At 41.9% G+C, this 15,393-nt stretch overlaps 1 protein-coding gene across 1 annotated transcript in view; it reads right to left on the bottom strand.

The window, feature by feature from the left end:
• The window catches only part of LOC138360095 (uncharacterized), a 157,184-nt gene that overhangs the window by 81,759 nt on the left and 60,032 nt on the right, over positions 1-15,393 (bottom strand). Inside the window, exon 2 of the mRNA XM_069320036.1 lies at positions 5,789-6,845. Within this exon, the coding sequence (XP_069176137.1) occupies positions 5,789-6,812 (1,024 nt within the window). The 5' untranslated portion in view covers positions 6,813-6,845. The remainder of the gene's footprint in view (positions 1-5,788; positions 6,846-15,393) is intronic.

The following is a 15,393-nucleotide window of genomic DNA, read 5'->3' on the forward strand; positions in this document are numbered from 1 at the left end:
ACACGTCGTGAGGCCATGAAGAAAGCACCAAGGACTCAGCACCAAGTGGTGTGGCACCAGCGTCTTTAGCAGAAGACCACGATTGTGAATAATCCCCTTGTTTAGTGTTAATACCCCTCCCCCTTGTGCACTCATTAATTTTATATATTTAAACGGTGATGGTGTTAATTATAATATTAAGTTCTTAGCTTTCTTTCCCTACTCCCTTTAAGTTACTTGCGTCACGGATCTCATCCCTTGATAGCCACTACAGGCTCGGGAACGGATACATATATCTTCCTCTAACAACATCAGAGTAAGGACCCCGTTGCGTCCCGAGAGGGCCGTAACATCATCCAGCCGGCATCCGAACATCCTTCGATGCCAGATTGAGGACGCAGCTTACCAGAATCACGGACACCAGTTCGGCAGGCATTTTACCTTTTATTAATATTTATAGAACTCTTAAATATGATAAATATAGGTAGCCATGTCGTCACTCTGCGGGCGTACCCAAAATAACATGTAAGTGCAGTTCTTTCCCCTCCAAATATTTAGATATTAACTTATATGTGTGTAAATACTAGTTTGTGGTGGAAATTACGGAATTATCATTATTGCAGCATGGTGCAACACTCCTGAGGAAGCGTGTGACCGCCATACCCTCACGTGTGCTAAGTAACACTATCTCAAACTGTTTCCAGCCTGGCGTACAGTGGATTGCATCTACGTCCCCTGTCACAGCTGAGACATTAACAGTTTTCATTGTAGATAGTACCTTATTATTCAGAGTCCATATACATATATCTATATATCTGATACTGCCATTTATGCATTATTAATTTTCGCATTGCAGTAGTATTTTGCATTACATATTCTACTCATTACCTATGTGTGTGCATATTATAATTATTATCATTATTGCATAATATATGTTACACATAGATTAATCTTATAGAATACCCCCCAAAATGTGTCATGGGAGGCTGACTCTAGAATTATATAATTTACAGTCATTGCTTAATTAATAGAATTTATTTATATAATCATTGATCTATAAGTCACTGATTTTCTCATTTAATTACTCATTCTGGTCCTTCGACCTATCTTAGAATTTATCATTATTTTACATTTAAAATTATACATTTTATTAGTATTATACTGGAGCCAGATTTCCCCACAGATGAGAATAACTGTTGGAAATTTCCAACACTGCCTGCCGTTCTGTCGACCATCAAAGCCTGTTTACCCTCCTGCAAGTGTGCCTGCAGTCCTGCCATCCTGCCTACCATCCTGCTAGCCTGCCTGCCATCATACCAGCGTGTCTCACAGACTGATCGCCAATCTTTGAGCTTCCTACCTGACGTCCTACCAGCCTGTATGCCTTCCTGTCAGCCTACCTGCTGTATTGCCTGCAATCCTGTCAACTTTCCTGCCATCTTGTCAACCTTACTGCCGTCCTGTCAACCATCCTGTCAACCAGTCTTCCGACCTGCCAGCCTGTTGCCGTTCTTCCTTCTCTCCTGCCAGCCTGCCTGCCTGCCAGCTTACCTGCCGTACTACTAGCCTGCCTGCCGTCATGACACACTGCTTGCCATGATATCAGTGTGCCTCACAGCCTGTCAGCCAATCTGCCAGCCTTCCTGCCAGTCTGCAGGATGTCTCGCCTGCCAGTTAATCTGCTGTCCTGCCAACCTGCCTCTCATCCTTCCCGCCTGAATCATGCCTCCCAGCCTGCTTGCAATCCTGCCTTCCAGACTCCATGCCATCCTGTCAACTTGCCAGCCATTTTGCAAACCTACCAGCCTGATTGTCTTTCTGCTTCACCTCCTGCTTTTTGGCCATTCTGCAAGCCTGTCTTCCTTCCTGATGGCCTGCCTTCCAGATCGCTTGCCTCTGTCTGCCTTTCTGTCTCCCGGCCTATTATCTTGCCTTCCTGTCAGCCTGACTGCCTGCTTGCCTATTTTCTTGAATGTCGGGCTAGTTTACTGACTAACTTGCGTGGGGGCGACTGCTGGTGTGGGTGGAGTTGTACAATTTATTTAGATACTTCGTAATACAGGTGTTCACTTCTTTGTTTATCCATAGTTTACTGGGGCTTGTACCATATTCTCCAATTCTTCGTGCGCTGGGTGCAGTTTCTGCAGTGGGTGAGAGGTTTACGTGTATATGAGTTCATCACACTTTTCTTGTATCAGTAGTCACTCACTGAGGCCATCCACACACACACACACACAGCTGATTGTTGGTGTCGTGTAGACGTCAGTAGTAAAGATGGCGTCTCTGGTCTTGACGTATACGTCGAGGAGAGGGAATGCACAGTCGATACGAAGTTCATGTGTGAACTGAAGTACTGAGGACTCGGTAAAAATTGAAAGACTCATGGATCACAACCGCATGGAATGTAAAATGGGACAAATGGAAAATTTTTACATTGCTCATGTGTATCATGTAAATGGAAATTTGAAACCAAAATGCTCCGTAATCCCAAATATCAAAGTTAATGAGTTTTTTCAGAGTGGTTAATCCAATACTATAATACATAGTTTGAAAGTGAAGAGGTTACAGGCATTATTGTGTTGAAGACTATACATTCTCATATATAATGTACGAGAATCGGAGACCTACAAGTGAGTTTATTGCTTAACGTTAATTATCATTTCATCAGGGAATTTCCATCAGTACACTGGGATTTGAATTTTAAATTATTAAGGTCTGCCCTAATTGCACAATAAAGTTATGTAGACATACAAGTGTGAACAGATCACTACCAGTGTTTGGTTGATGTTATACTATGTAGCCAGCATTTGAGTAAGAATATATAATTATGTTGACCAAATCACACACTAGAAATTGAAGGGACGACGACGTTTCTGTCCGGCCTGGACCATTTTCAAGTACATTCATTTCCTTTCCTACCATCATCCTCTTCAGAAAAATATTCTTGTTTCTCTTCCTCCGCGCTCTACGCATCAGCGATCTTCAGGTTCTTGATTCTGAAATTTCCTTTATCTACAAATCATTCTCTCGCCTAGGTTACCCGTTTTATTTTATCAACTGTCTATTTTCCAGCTAAACGAAATTTCTTTCATCCTAAACCTACTTCCGACACAATTAGCACTGCTCTGCCTTCCCTTCATTTCTGAACTCAAAACTCCTACTAATACCTTTCGTCCTCTTGACATAAAGCTCGTCTTTCGACAAACTAACACTCTTCGTAGCAATCTAGTTCACACTGCTCCTCCTGCTTCTAATGCTGCTGGTGTCTACTCTATTCGCTGTTCGTTTTGTCGTCTCCAATACATTGGTGAAACTGGCCGAACACTAAATGACAGACAAAACGAACACAAAAGAAGAGTTAAGTCCGCAGACACAAACAATATTCTCTTCTGTCATGTTAGAGATCCTAATCATCCTATTCATTGGTCTTCCTCTAAAATAACCTTTCCTACCTCTACACAGACGCCGTCTTGTCGAATCGGCTCTGATACACAACCTAGTCCTGGCTTTGTTGTTGTTGACGCTTCCCTTTCACAGTATGTACTCAAATGGTCTACATTTTCTAACAAACGTGACCTAACATAATCCTACCCTTCCTTTTATCTTTGTTTTTCTTTCTCTTACGATCCCTCTCTTATTCCTATTATTACACCTTACCTTCCGTACCTTTCGCCTTGCTCTTATCTTCCTCTAAGATTTCCATCTTCTCATTTCTCTCTTGCCTACTTAATGCCCTTGCCTCACGCGTCTCATCACAATCGACTTGATAAGGTTCCAGGACGGACCGAAATGTCGTCGTCGCTTAAATTTCTAGTAAGTGGTTTGGTCAACATTTTTCAGCCACGTTATTATGACTCATCATCTGAATATATAATTATACATGAATAAATGGATCCAGATAATATGTGCATAGAGATAGAGATGTTATACTTAACTGACAATCACTGTAACGTCAGATTACAGGCCGAAGGCACAACTTGAGGATTCCTGAGGTCCCTTTCTGCCTCTTTAACTCAAACTTCAAGCCATAGTCAGTAATGATTATAAATTGTCAGGTGAAGAGCATTGTAGTTGCATAAGTATATCAAGTTAATATTAGGGAGAGAGGTAAAGTGTTCAGTCAATCCCTCTTATACCGACCCAATAACAGGGATTTAAGTATCCATATGATGCAGGCGAAGGGCTGCTCGCTGCTCCAGCCCATTTTCTCATACGTTTCTAACGTTCTAAACTGATGTACTAAATTACCTGAAATTACCCTACACGAGGACCCACTAACAGAAAACAGAGTACGAACATTTTGCCAGCCGCTACGATTTATAGTGTTCAGTTTTTGGCCTAAGTAACTCTATGTCAAATTCCGATGTAATTTTGGAGCAGCAAGCTCCCATTCCTTAACATTTTCTATATTTACATATTCAGTGGTAAATGGTAAATAATTATTAATAATATTACTATTAATAACTTATTAATAATTATCTTGATAACATAATTCTTTATAGTTTGATAATAAATTTAATGTGCTCATAATTGTGATTATTGTGCAGCATTGAATTGTGTCAAATGTGGAAAGATCAGACTGCTTTAAATTTCAAATAATACAAATCGTGTTTGTCGCGATTCAATTGTTGACTTTATTTTATTAACTTAGCTATCGTTCTGGTGTTAAAATTTCCAAATTCAAGATATTGTATTGTGTTGATAGTATTTAATGGTAAAGCTTACTCTACCTGTTATTTCTCCCTACCATGTGAAAAAATCTTTCCCTCATTAGAAACTTATAGAAAGAGTTTACAAGATTTTTGTCACTTATGCAGTTTCTCAAATTTTTATTGACAATAAAAATTTTATTACTTTATATAAAACAGTGGAAATATTTTTATCTTAAATTGTAACCCACTTATTGAATACTTGACCCTAAAACAATTTTTTAACTTAAAGGCAAAAAGGGTAATTAATTGTTGGAGTAGTTGCCCAGTAGTACATGTTCTATATCTACTACATCAATAGACAAACTGACTTTCAACTTTGGGAGGCAGTAAAGTTGCTAGCTTTCTCACTCCGTGTAGCCAAGTATACTTTAACAGACACGTGTAGCTAAAATAACAGGTAACATAGCATGTATTATATATACCTAATAACAATGAAACATCTCCAGGTATGTAGTATATTGGCACCCACGAAAAACCCGTTACAAAGTATAATATTTCTGAAATCAGTGGTATACATCCGTCCCTTTAAACCACAGCTGGAAATGTAGCAGAATTGCACCTTCAGCTGGTGTATGAAATTTCATGACAACTCTGTCGATCATTAAATTAAAGCTATATGGACATAGGGCACCTCTCTTCAATTACTTTATAACTCTTAAGGTATGGTAACTATGCTTACAAACTGCTTATGATCTATTACACTAATCTCTGTGAATCACAAGAAAAACTACAACCTAATGCATGAAGCATATCAAGACATTAGCCTAGTTTCTTGATACGTTATTACATAGACATATAACAGGATTTGTATGTTATTCCAAATTAGGTACTAACATTTCAAAATGCTGCCATCACAAATAAGAATTAACTAATACATTCAATTCCCCATGTAAACTTAACACATTACATGCCTCCTGGTCAATTTGCATATGCTGACTGTTTACTTAATCATAAACTTTCATTTGCATACTTAACATGCCTCATGTGCTTTTGTAAGTAATCTGTTCTCATCTGGTGTGCAATTTCACCTACGTTAATGAGCCTCTGTTATTTTAAATTATGAAGAACAGCCTTGTTCATAACATGATAACACATACCTTGACGAGTTGGATAAGTTGAGGGCAGAGTAGATGGAAACAGGTAGGCAGTTGTCCGGTCAGCAGGTGATGGATCAGCAGGTGATGGGTCACCAGATGATGGATCAGCAGGCGATGGGTCAACAGATGATGGATCAGCAGGCGATGAGTCAGCAGGTGATGGATCAGCAGGTGATGGGTCACCAGATGATGGATCAGCAGGCGATGAGTCAGCAGGTGATGGATCAGCAGGTGATGGGTCAGCAGGTGATGAGTCATCAGATGCTGAATCTATTAGTATTTGGTCAACTCGTGCTGAAGTAGTTGATGCAGTATCAGCAGGTGCCATGTTAGCAGGCTGATGGTCAGTAGATAAAGTTTCAACCGGCAGGATATCAGCAAGCACCGTGCCAACAGGCAGAGTGTTAGTAGGAACCATGTCAACAGTCACCATGCCATCAGGTACTGTGCCATCAGGCACCATATTATCAAGCTCGGTGTCAGCAGGGGCCGGGAGAGCCAGAGTGTCAGCAGGGGCCTGGAGAGCCAGAGTGTCAGCAGGGACCGGGAGAGCCAGAGTGTCAGCAGGGACCGGGAGAGCCAGAGTGTCAGCAGGGACCGGGAGAGGCAGGGTGTCAGCAGGGGCCGGGAGAGCCAGAGTGTCAGCAGGGGCCTGGAGAGCCAGAGTGTCAGCAGGGACCGGGAGAGGCAGAGTATCAGCCGGTGCCGGGGGAGGCAGAGAGTCAGCAGGGGCCGGGAGAGCCAGGGTGTGGACATGAGACACCGTAGCAGCCATCACAATAAACAGCCGCAACACAGCAGAAGTCGTCACCAAACTCTGCCTCTTCCTCGCCCTGTTAATCCTGACTTTCTTGTTGTGTTGTTTCCTGTGGCCATTGTGGTGGTGGTGACTCATCTTTCGCTCTGGCCACAACTGCTGCTGCTGCTGTAGAGTACTTATAGATGTGCAGCTTCTTCCTGTGATGCTGCTGCTGTTCTCAGGCACTGCTCTGTCGCTTGGTCTTGCTACAGCTGCTGTACTCATCAGATACTGCTGTTGCTCTTAACAATGTTTTCACTGTAAAAGAAAAAGAGATAAAATATTGCAATTAAAATCAAATTTGTATATCAATTGAAAATGCATAACGCATTAAAATGCAATAAGTTATGCATTTTATTAAAGTCTTTATTTCTGGGATAATTTGAACATTTCTTTGAATCAAGTTCCTCTTTGTACCATGACCATCCATAAATAGTACAGTTTTGCATCATGATCATCCCAGCCTGTCTGGCGAGTACATCTTTGTGCCGTGACCATCCAAACCTGCCTGGCGAGTACATTCTTGCATCGTGGCCATCCAAACCTGCCTAGAGAGTACATCCTTGGATCATGACGATCCAAACCTGCCTAGCGAGTACAACCTTGGATCATGGCCATCCAAACCTGCCTGGCGACTATGTTGTATCCTGATTTTTTTTTTAATTAGTTAGTCTCTCTTCCATATTGGTCTCCGAATGCATGATAAAACTGATGAGCTAGCCAAAGCGTTTGCTCATAAAGAAGGAATTGATTACCATCTTGGACTGCCTTTGAGCAGCCTGAGGGCAGTAATATTCCGGGAACATAAAAAAAATCTTTTAGACCTGAGGCAAAGTGAAATTCACACCAGTTGCTCCATCTATCATTATTCTATTATGCAGGAAGAACCGCACGTCTATGGGTCATCCAATAAGGTAAGAAGACTTCTCGATGTTACCACTGATAGGCTTAGCTCGGCTACAAGTACCTCTGGGAGTTTGAAACATCTGCAGATGTAGATTTAACTAAATGTAAACTCTGTCAGCGGAACTACTCGCAATACTTTTCGTCATTATATAATGGAATGTGAAAAAATCGCGGAGTTCAGAGATAACACCTTCAACGGAGTCCAAGAAATGTCTAAGTACTTCATTCATAATGATGTACTGCCGGGAATCTTAGCGAAATATCCAAAATTTGTTTACTGTAGGGAAAGCATGCCCATGATTGTAAAACTGCCGCCCAGTTGGGTGGGTGTGGAGCAAGACTAGTAACTGTGTGACTCACCATAGATGTAGAGTGCCTTGTATAGTGACCGTTGTGAGCCTCTTGTTGAATCATTTGTGACATAAAATAGAGTATCGATATGTATATGTATTTATGTAAACGTCTGTATATGTATGCACATGTGTATAAAACATTAACAATTGTTTAACTAGCTTCAACAAATTGCCACTTGTTTAGTTAACGAACTATGGGGTTCAGTTCCTGAATCTTTTATTTATTTATTTATGTATTTATTTATTTATTTATATATATACAAGAAAGTACATTGGGGGTTAACAGAGAACATAGAGTTTAAGTTGAAATTACATTCTTGTAAAGTCACTAGCATGCATAGCGTTTCGGGCAAGTCCTTAAACTAACCTTAGAGCAATAGATCCTTAAACTAACAGATAATTTTTAGAGAACTAACAGTAAAATTGACAAATAATGTTTACAGGTACTTTACAGCTTTACTTTACAAGTACAGATGATTTTAAGTAGAATAATAACAGTAAAATTGAGAGAAAGAAAGTTACAGGTACATTGCAAGAATTTTTGACACAAAAGCAGATTAGAATAATACACAATAATAACAATACACAATAATGAACAAGGATTATTAGGTACAATTCGGAAAACATCTCAGGGTTATACATTGGTTCACTGAAGCACAATATGAGGATCATTACAAGAAATAATGCAGTAGAATATGTACTCAATACAATAACCCTGATATCAGATGATCTAAGATCACAATGGTAAAAAATATGCCTTAGGTACAAAGAATGGGGGATTGGGTAGCTCTAGAAACAGAGCGACGATAAAGCTCTAGGTAGAAGACTATGAAGATGAAATTAGGTACTTTTTGGTTTTATTTTTGAATAAGGCAAAAGTTGGACAGCTTTTCAATTCATTAGGGAGTGAGTTCCATAGTCTAGGTCCCTATATTTGCATAGAGTGTTTACACAGATTTAGTTTGACTCTGGGGATATCAAAGATATATTTATGTCTGGTGTGGTGATTATGTGTTCTATTACATCTGTCCAGGAAGAGTTTCAGAACATGGTTTGCACTTAAAAAAAGGGTTTTATAAATGTAATTGACACAAGAGAATGTATGGAGTGAATTTATGTTTAGCATGTTTAGGTATTTAAACAGGGGAACTGTGTGTTGTCTGAAAGCAGAGTTTGTTATTATCCTGAGAGCAGATTTCTGCTGGGTGGTGATGGGCTTGAGATAGTTTGCAGAGGTTGATCCCCAAGCACAGATACCATAAGTAAGATAGGGATAGATAAGTGCATAATAGAGTGAGAGGAGAGCAGAGTAGGGTACATAATATCTAATCTTAGAGAATATACCAACAGTTTTAGAAACCTATTTAGTTATGTGTTGTATGTGGGTGCTGAAGATGAGTCTCTTGTCTAGGTATAGGCCAAGGAACTTTCCATCATTTTTATTGCTAATGTTTACATTATGTATCTGAACCCGAATTGCATTTGTTGATTTGCTTCCAAATAAGATGTAGTAGGTCTTTTCTATGTTTAGTGTGAGTTTCTTGGTTGACATACGTAAGTGGATTTTTTTTAATTCATCGTTTACAACATTATTTAATAAGAGTGGGTTCAGGGTCAGAGTAAATGAGAGTAGTATCATCAGCAAACAAAACAGGTTTAAGCATGTTAGAGACATTAGGCAGATCATTGATGTATATAAGAAACAGGAAGGGTCCTTGGATGCTGCCTTGTGGCACCTCTACGGTTAGTGGTAGAGTAGGAGAGGTTATATCATTGATGGCTACACATTGGTGTCTATCACTAAGATAGGATCGGATATAGTTCAGGGCAAGGCCACGGATTCCATAATGGTGGAGTTTAAGTAAGAGGTAGTTATGGTAAACAGTATCAATAGCCTTTCTCAGGTCAATGAAGAGTCCAATCGGAAACTCACTTTTGTCAAAGGCTGAGTAGATCAAGTCAAGCAGATTAACAATTGCATCATTGGTACTCTATTGGGAGCGGAAGCCAAACTGACAGGGACTTAGTGTATTGAATTTTACGAGATAGGAGTAGAGCTGTTTGTAAATACTTTTTTCAAATATTTTGGATAATAAAGGTACATTTGATATGGGTCTGTAATTTTTTATGTCTACCGTGTTACCTCCTTTATGAACTGGCGTTACTCTTGTTTTTTTAAGGATGTCAGGGACGGTAAGATACTCTAGAGATATATTGAACAGCTAAGTTATGGGTGGTGCAAGGGCATGAGAGGCACTCTTGTATACCACCGATGGTATTTCACTAATGTTCCCAGCTTTGTTTTTAGTGAGTGAATAATGGACACAACATCTGTAGTACTGATCGGTGAGAAGAGAAGAGAGTTTGGATAGCTACCTGAAAGATTTGTGGTAACATGTGTCTGGGTCTGTGGGATTTTTTTGGGCAAGGTTAGCACCAATCGATGAAAAGAAGCTATTAAATTAATTTGTTATTTCAAGGTCTGTTGCATATGTATAATATCCTTCAAGATTTTTATCTTGTTATGTGGATTTTGTTTAGCTCCTGGAATGTTAGAGATGGCTCTTCATGTGCTTTTCATGTTTCCTTTTGCTTCTTTGAATCTATTCTCATAACAGGAACGCTTTGCTCTTCTTATTATACTGGTAAGCACTGACGAGTACCTCTCCAAGATGTGCTAGACAGACTGAACGAATAATCCAACAAATGGCTGTTAAAGTTCAACCCGAGTAAATGCAAAGTAATGAAACTAGGCGGTGGAAACAGGAGGCCAGACACAGGATACAGAATAGGAGATGAAGTAGTTAATGAAAAGGATAGAGAGAAAGATCTAGGAGTTGATATCACACCAAACCTGTCTCCTGAAGCCCACATAAAAAGAATTACGTATGCGGCAAATGCGAGGCTGGCTAACATCATAACAGCCTTCAGGAACCTGTGTAAGGAATCATTCAGAATCTTGTATACCACATATGTAAGACCAAACCTGGAGTATGCGGGCCCCCAGCATGGAGCCCGTACCTTGTCAAGCACAAGACGAAGCTGGAGAAGGTTCAAAGCTATGCCACTAAACTAGTCCCAGAATTAAAAGGCATGAGTTACGAGGAAAGGCTGCGGGAAATGCACCTTACGACACTGGAAGACAGAAGCGTAAGGGGGGACATGATCACAACCTACAAAATCCTCAGGGGAATCGACCGGGTGGACAGGGATGAACTATTCAACACTGGAGGGACTCTCTCTCTCTCTCTCTCTCTCTCTCTCTCTCTCTCTCTCTCTCTCTCTCTCTCTCTCTCTCTCTCTCTCTCTCTCTCTCTCTCCCTCTCTCTCTCTCTCTCTCTCTCTCTCTCTCTCTCTCTCTCTCTCTCTCTCTCTCTCTCTCTCTCTCTCTCTCTCTCTCTCTCTCTCTCTCTCTCTCTCTCTCTCTCTCTCTCTCTCTCTCTCTCCTCTCTCTCTCTCTCTCTCTCTCTCTCTCTCTCTCTCTCTCTCTCTCTCTCTCTCTCTCTCTCTCTCTCTCTCTCTCTCTCTCTCTCTCTCTCTCTCTCTCTCTCTCTCTCTCTCTCCTCTCTCTCTCTCCCTCTCTCTCTCTCTCTCTCTCTCTCTCTCTCTCTCTCTCTCTCTCTCTCTCCTCTCTCTCTCTCTCTCCCTCTCTCTCTCTCTCTCTCTCTCTCTCTCTCTCTCTCTCTCTCTCTCTCTCTCTCTCTCTCTCTCTCTCTCTCTCTCTCTCTCTCTCTCTCTCTCTCTCTCTCTCTCTCTCTCTCTCTCTCTCTCTCTCTCTCTCTCTCTCTCTCTCTCTCTCTCTCTCTCTCTCTCTCTCTCTCTCTCTCTCTCTCTCTCTCTCTCTCTCTCTCTCTCTCTCTCTCTCTCTCTCTCTCTCTCTCTCTCTCTCTCTCTCTCTCTCTCTCTCTCTCTCTCTCTCTCTCTCTCTCCTCTCTCTCTCTCTCTCTCTCTCTCTCTCTCTCTCTCTCTCTCTCTCTCTCTCTCTCTCTCTCTCTCTCTCTCTCTCTCTCTCTCTCTCTCTCTCTCTCTCTCTCTCTCTCTCTCTCTCTCTCTCTCTCTCTCTCTCTCTCTCTCTCTCTCTCTCTCTCTCTCTCTCTCTCTCTCTCTCTCTCTCTCTCTCTCTCTCTCTCTCCCTCTCTCTCTCTCTCTCTCTCTCTCTCTCTCTCTCTCTCCCCTTCTGACAAACCCTATCAAGACATAGAAAGAACAGGGACAAACATATCAGCGAGGACTTCCAAGGAACAGGAAAAATTCAATGTGACCAAATGAAGGAAGTTTTTTCAATGTTTTTGGAGGATATCAGAAGAGAGATGCAGGAAATGAATAATACAATAAGCAACCTGCAAAGCGAGTTGACAGCAGCAAAGGAGGAGATTAAAACCCTTAAAGAGAACAATACTGAGATGGAGGCTCAGATAATCATTCAAAGAGAAGATGAAAATAGTACATTGGAAGGGACTGCCATAGTACAAGCAACATTTGCAGAAATGCTAAAATAGAACAAGGAAGTAATGTCCACAGGGAGGGAGGTCGCCATGGAAGCAGCCACCTCACAGGAAGCAGCAAAGCCCTCTAGTCAGCTGCTGGAAAGAAAAAGATCAGTGGTAGCTGTGGGTATTAAAGAGCAGGAAGGCTCCAATAGAACAGAATGGAATGATAAGGACAGAGAAGCAGCGAATGAAATACTAAGAAGGCTAGAGATGGAAGGGACTGAACATAAAATTGAGAAGGTTTTCAGGATGGGTTGGTTCAACAAGGACAGAGACCGTGTGTTAAAGATAGTGTTTGCAAACGAGGCCACAAAGGAGAAGATTCTAACAAGGAAGAGCCACCTGCAATATGTGGAAGAATTAAAAAAAAGTATTCCTCCAGAGAGACATGACAAGGGAGGAGAGAGCCATGGCTGCAGAAGCAAAGAAGAAGCGCAGGGCGAGAGGAGAAAACCAGGAAAACACAGCTCCCAACACAACATCCCCAGGGATGAGGGCGATCCCACAACCAGCAACCCAGTAACACCAGAGGGGAGGGCAACTCCACCACCCTCCTCTGCATAGAAACCTCCCCTACCCCGAGCCCTCCCTGCCCCCACTCAAATGTTCAGCCTCCTTTCCCTGCCCCACCCCCTCACCCACTCCACCTTTGCTGCCCCTCTTCTACTCCCACCAAGTCCCCCTTTCCCCCACTGTCCTCCCTCCCCCTTCATCCCATACCCTCCCTGTCCCCCCCTTCACTTGACCCCCCACCCCTCACTCCAGTATCCTCTGAGACCCTGTTACCCACCCCATAAATTTTCACGCCCATGGAACAGCTTCCCCCATCAGCAGAACGCTCATCAAGAAGGGAACATGAGAAGGGACAGAAGAAAGTTATTCTCAAGGCAACGTATACTAATATAGATGGGATTACAAATAAAACAAATGAACTTGAAGAATGGGTACATGAAGAAAACCAAGACATAATAGCACTCACAGAAACAAAGCTAACGATAACCATAACAAATGCAAAGTTTCTACAGGACTACTGTGTTGTGAGGAAAGAGGGAGAAGGAAGAGGAGGTGGTGGTGTAGCTCTGCTGGTAAGAAAAAGCTGGGATTTTGAGGAGATGGTTATTCAGGGCTGTGAAGGTTTCAGTGACTACATAACAGGTTCCTTTGCAACTGCAGGACAAAACCTTATAGTCGCAGTCATATATAACCCACTATCAAATGACAGAAGTCCCAGACAGGAATATGACAGAAACAACATGGCCACCATTAACATAGTAGAAAGAACAGTGTGTCTCACTATGTTGTTGTTAAAGATTCGCTATCCGGAACAAATAGTTCCTCTCCCGTAGCATATCTCTCACTAGTACGAATGGATCTGGACTACTAATCATGGGGGACTTCAACCACGTGAAGATAGATTGGGAGAACAGAGATCAGCATGGAGGACCAGATACATGGAGAGCTAAGCTGCTGGACGTAGCAACAAGAAACTTTCTAAGTCAACACATCAAGGGACCGACAAGAATGACAGAAGAGGATGAACCTGCTATGCTTGTTATGATATTTACCCTCAATAAGTGGGATATAAAGGAAGTTCATATGGAAGCCCCCTTGGGAATGAGTGATCACAGTGTATTGATCTTTGAGCACTTGGTAGAACTAGGACTTATCTCCCCCAAAAAAGAACTAGAAAACAAAAGGCTGGCGTACCGAAAGGAGAATTATGCAGGGATGAGAAGTTTCCAAAGGGATATACCATGGGACACAGACCTCAGAGCTATGTCTGTACATGACATGATGGACTATGTCACCCAAAAGTGCCGGAGGCAGTAAACAGGTTTATCCTGGCCCAAAGGGAAAAATCCGAAAAGCAAAAGAAGAATCCTTGGTTTAACAGGGCATGTATGGAAGCAAAGGAACTGAACAAAAGGGCGTTTAGGAACTTCCGAAATAACAGAACACCAGAAAGCTGAGAGAGATACCAGAGAACCTGGAATGAGTATGTCAGGGTGAGAAGGGAAGCAGAGAAAAATTATGAAAATGATATAGCAAGCAAAGCCAAGACCGATCCAAAGCTACTCCACAGTAACAACAGGAGGAAAACAACAGTGAAAGAACAGGTAATGAAACTTAGAACAGGCGAGGGCAGGTATACAGAGAATGACAAAGAGGTGTGTGAAGAACTCAACAAGAGGGTTCCAGGAGGTCTTCACAATAGAACTTGGTGAGGTCACTGCGCTAGGAGAGGGGGCAGTAAACCAGGCGGCCTATGAAGGGTTCGAATTTACGAGAGATGAGGTCAAGAGACACCTGTTGGATCTGGATGTGAGAAAGGCTGTTGGTCCAAACGGGATCTCACCATGGGTATTGAAAGAGAGTGCAGAGGCACTCTGTTTGCCACTCTCAATAGTGAATAGTAGGCCACTGGAGACGGGAGACCTACCAGAAATATGGAAGGCGGCTAACGTGGTCCCAATATACAAAAAAGGGTGACAGACAAGAGGCACTGAACTACAGGCCAGTGTCCTTAACTTGGATACCATGCAAAGTGATGGAGTGGATCGTGAGAAAAAATGTAGTAACACATGTGAAGAGAAGGGACTTCGTGACAAATTGCAAACGTGGGTTCAGGGAGGGTAAATCTTACCTTTCTGGCTTAATAGAATTATACAATCAGGTAACAAAGATTAAACAAGAAAGAGAAGACTGGGCGGACTGCATTTTTTTGGACTGTCGGAAAGCCTTTGATACAGTCCCCCATAAGAGGCTGGTACATAAGCTGAAGAGATAGGCAGGAGTAACTGGTAAAGTGCTCCAGTGGATAAGGGAATACCTAAGCAATAGGAAGCAAAGAGTTACAGTGAGGGGTGAGACCTCCGATTGGCGTGACGTCACCAGTATAGTCCAATAGGGCTCTGTACTCGGTCCTATCCTGTTTCTGATATACGTAAAGGTTTCTGTTTCTGATATACGTCTCTACCCAGAGGGTAGAGACTCATTCCTCTCAATGTTTGCTGACGACGCCAAAATTATGAGAAGGATTAAGACAGAAGAGGTCTG

The sequence above is a fragment of the Procambarus clarkii genome, unplaced genomic scaffold (genome assembly GCF_040958095.1).
Source record: "Procambarus clarkii isolate CNS0578487 unplaced genomic scaffold, FALCON_Pclarkii_2.0 HiC_scaffold_95, whole genome shotgun sequence".
NCBI lineage: Eukaryota > Metazoa > Arthropoda > Malacostraca > Decapoda > Cambaridae > Procambarus > Procambarus clarkii.